At 40.4% G+C, this 3,852-nt stretch overlaps 1 protein-coding gene across 2 annotated transcripts in view; it reads left to right on the top strand.

The window, feature by feature from the left end:
* The window catches only part of AMFR (autocrine motility factor receptor), a 62,682-nt gene that overhangs the window by 18,019 nt on the left and 40,811 nt on the right, over nucleotides 1–3,852 (top strand). For both annotated transcript variants that reach the window (XM_017878771.1, XM_017878772.1), the window contains exons 3-4: nucleotides 1,293–1,457; nucleotides 2,764–2,916. In XM_017878771.1, the coding sequence (XP_017734260.1) occupies nucleotides 1,293–1,457; nucleotides 2,764–2,916 (318 nt within the window). The remainder of the gene's footprint in view (nucleotides 1–1,292; nucleotides 1,458–2,763; nucleotides 2,917–3,852) is intronic.

The raw sequence follows: 3,852 nt of genomic DNA, 5'->3' as shown, positions 1-3,852 counted from the left end.
TTTTTTTTTTTTTGAGACAGAGTCTCGCTCTGTTGCTCGGGCTGGAGTGCAGTGGCATGATCATGGCTCCCTGCAACCTCCACCTCCCAGGTTCAAGCAATTCTCATGCCTCAGACTCCTGAGTAGCTGGGATTACAGGCATGTGCCACTGCTCAGCTAATTTTTGTATTTTTAGTAGAGACAGGATTTTGCCATGTTACCGAGGCTGGTCTTGAACTCCTGGGCTCAAGTGATCCGCCTGCCCTGGCCTCCCAAAATGCTGGGATTTCGTGCGTGAGCCACCACGCCTGGCCCTCATTATAATGTTTCTTCTAGTGGTGAAAATTTTAAAACAGTTTCAGTATCCATCTTTAGCCATTAAAACGGTATATTGGTATATTCAGAGAATATTCATTGACATTGGTAAGGTTCTCACAATACGATAGGTGAAAGAAAGCATTGTGCGAAAATTAATGTGTCTTGCACATAGGGAAAAGACAAGAAAATTCATAAAATGTTAAGGCATCATTTTTTGTTTTCTTTGTCCTTTTATGCCCCATTTATTATGGGCTGGCAAGTGATTGTGTTATTTTTTAATTTAATAATTTTTTTTAAAAGTCTAATCTTTTCTATTGTGTAAGAATCTGGAAGGTAGAAGTAGTAAAATGATAGCCCTTGCCATTCTTTTCATTGTGCATTAAAAATGTAAGCATTTTTTTCTTTTTTTTGAGAGATGGTCTTGCTCTGTCGCCCAGGCTGGAGTGCAGTGGTGTGATGATGGCTCACTGTAGCCTCGACCTCCTGGGCTCAAGCAATCCTCCCACCTTAGCCTCCTGAGTAGGTGGGACTACAGGTGTGCACCACCACTCCCAGCTAATTTTTGTTTTTTTGTTTTTTTGTTTTTTTGGTAGAGATGGGTTTTCACCATGTTGCCCAGGCTGATCTCAAACTCTTGAGCTCAAGCTGTCCACCTGCCTCGGCCTTCAAAAGTGCTGGGATTACAGATATGAACCACTGCGTCGGGCCTATGTCTTAATACATAAGTTACTAAACTCATATCACTATCCTTTGAATAGCTAACATTCCATAATTGATTTAGGGTTATAATCCAGAGTTTACAGATTACTTTCTGGGTGTCTTACCTATTCTTCAGATGGCTGCTTTTTGTTTTTTCTTCTGTTTTCTTGAGGACAAGTGTTAGAATGCCAAGTGTGGAATATATCTTCCATAGAAACCAGCTTTTGTTATGGTAACTTCCCTCAAATGGGGTAGGTGTGATAGTACTCACCTTCATAAACATTTTTCTTTTTTAGCATCTCAAAGACAAATTTTGGAATTTTATTTTCTACAAGTTCATTTTCATCTTTGGTGTGCTGAATGTCCAAACAGTGGAAGAGGTGGTCATGTGGTGCCTCTGGTTTGCCGGACTTGTCTTTCTGCACCTGATGGTTCAGCTCTGCAAGGATCGATTTGAATATGTGAGTTTTTAGCCAAGCTTTTTGCTTGCTAAGTCACATGTTTGCCAGCTTTGAATTGTGTAACGTGAATGAGCCACAGCAGGCATGGTCAAGGTGGCTCTCCTGGGAAGACTTCTAGATCAGGCCCCCATTGCCTGTTTCTTGAAGAACTTTCTACAGCAGCCAAGAGATGCAGAATTGTAGTCTCCTGGTGAGATTTCTTCCCAATCCCATAGTGTTTACATTACAGCTCACGTGGGGTCACTTCACCTATGCAGACTGTTTTGTTCACAGTGCAAGGAAACCTTGATACATAAACAATAAAATCTGGTCTTTTCTAGATATTTTCTGTTCTAGTCTCCTTCTGTCTCCCCCAGCTTACCCTGGTTCCTGGAGCTCTTCTTTCTGACTAGTTTATACTCTTTCCACCCCGGGCCAGGACTGAATTAGTTCCCTTAGCTTCCTTGGTTGCAGAAGTGAATCCTTTTATGTCTGGTACAAGATCTGTCACTTGGTTTCAGATCATAGCTGTATGGGTGAACCCCCACCCATTAGTGACCTGAAGTAGTCTCATGAATCCCAGATAAATGTGCACCTACAATGCTGCCCCTCAGTTAAACCCACTCCAGGGCCTTGTTTTTCCCTGTCTTTACCCAGTCCACATGGACCTTGCACCTTGGTGTGAGTTAATCTCACTCTCAAACCTTTATTTCTTTCACATTCAACCCTCATTTGAAGCCACAAACAGGAGCTTCTAACCTCCCAAACTGGTTTTTTTAATCTCCGCCTGCGACCTCAGGAGTTGCAGCTCCAGGCCTTCTTTTCAGACAGTTGCCTCCCCTTGCATAGTGCTGACATCACATTGTAATAGTGGTAAATCTGCGCCTGGATTGCATTTCAGTTGTTCTAGCCCTAATAGACTGGGAGTGCCAGTTTCAGAGAGGAGGACTAAAGCAAGATTAAGAAAGAAACACAACAGAACAGGCACTGTCCTGAGTCCTGTTGAAGGTGAGAGGAGAGAGTTGTATACCCTTGGAACATTGCTTCTAGAGGTTTATAATCCCAGTGCTAGGAGGATCCGTGAGAGTAAGGGATAAAAATATAATGCATATTGTTATATTCAGTATATTAAATGACAAGGATCTCTAAATATCAGCTCATGCTCATATTTGGGTTATTGTAGAATAGGACCGTATAGTAGTGAGATGCTTTTCTGTGCTTAGCACAGAACCCTAAGTAGAGAAGCCAAGATTAACCTTGAATTTCTCAGTGAAGTTGAACACTTCCATGAAGAAGAATGAGCAGTTTCCCACTGTGTGCATTTCAGCTTTCCTTCTCACCCACCACGCCAATGAGCAGCCACGGTCGAGTCCTGTCCCTGTTGGTTGCCATGCTGCTTTCTTGCTGTGGACTGGCGGCCATCTGCTGCATCACCGGCTACACCCACGGAATGCACACCTTGGCTTTCATGGCTGCAGAGGTGAGATGCTGGACGCAGGACTTTCTCAGATTGTGTTTCTGTCTGTTTTCAAGGAAGCTGGATGTTTGACAGGTTATTTTCACCCATGAAATGACAGATGGATATTTGATCTTTCATTTTAACAAGCATTTCAGTTCCTTTTTGTGTGCTAGGTACTGGTACTGAATGCTTTTGTGTGGTATTTTATGTAATTCTTTCTTTACATAGGGGATAAAGATTTTACAAAATGATGAATATGTAAATTTTGAAGGAAAATCTGGTCTATTCATGAATATTTTAAGATTTAAAATTTTTTACTCTTTTAAACCTTTCTGAAAATACCAATTTCTGTTCAGTAGAAATAAAAATTCTCCAGCCTGGCCAGTATTGTGAAACCCCATCTCTACTAAAAATACAAAAAAAAAATTCAGTTGGGCGTGGTGGCGCACGTCTGTAGTCCCACGTGCTTGGGAAGCTGAGGCAGGAGAATTGCTTAAACCCAGGAGGAAGAGGTTGCAGTGAGCCAAGATCACGCCACTGCACTCCAGCCTGGGTGACAGAGCGAGACTCTGTCTCAAAAAAAAATAAAAAAATAAAAATACTTTGTATGTCCTTATATTTAATGGCTGTATTTGCTTTTTCCTTAGGCCAAAGGCAAAATACCCATAATTAGTATTATTAATTAAAATGAGATATTAGATAAACTGAAGCTAATTGGCTAATATCAAAACACTTACTAAATTTGAACTACTAATTGGGAATTTGGTAGAGCAGAGTTAAAGTTTATTTCTGTTTGACAGCATTCATTTTGGAGTACATTTAGTAGTGTAAGTAAAATTAGAAAAGGAACATTTAAATATATAATGTTAATTATATTATAATATTATAATTAAAATGCAATAGTCCTAATATAAACACTAGGATATGTAATCTTAGGTGAATTCTTTCTGTATTGAA

The sequence above is a fragment of the Rhinopithecus bieti genome, unplaced genomic scaffold (assembly GCF_001698545.2).
Source record: "Rhinopithecus bieti isolate Rb0 unplaced genomic scaffold, ASM169854v2 scaffold_11161, whole genome shotgun sequence".
NCBI lineage: Eukaryota > Metazoa > Chordata > Mammalia > Primates > Cercopithecidae > Rhinopithecus > Rhinopithecus bieti.
This window is presented reverse-complemented; position numbering and strand designations above follow the sequence as displayed.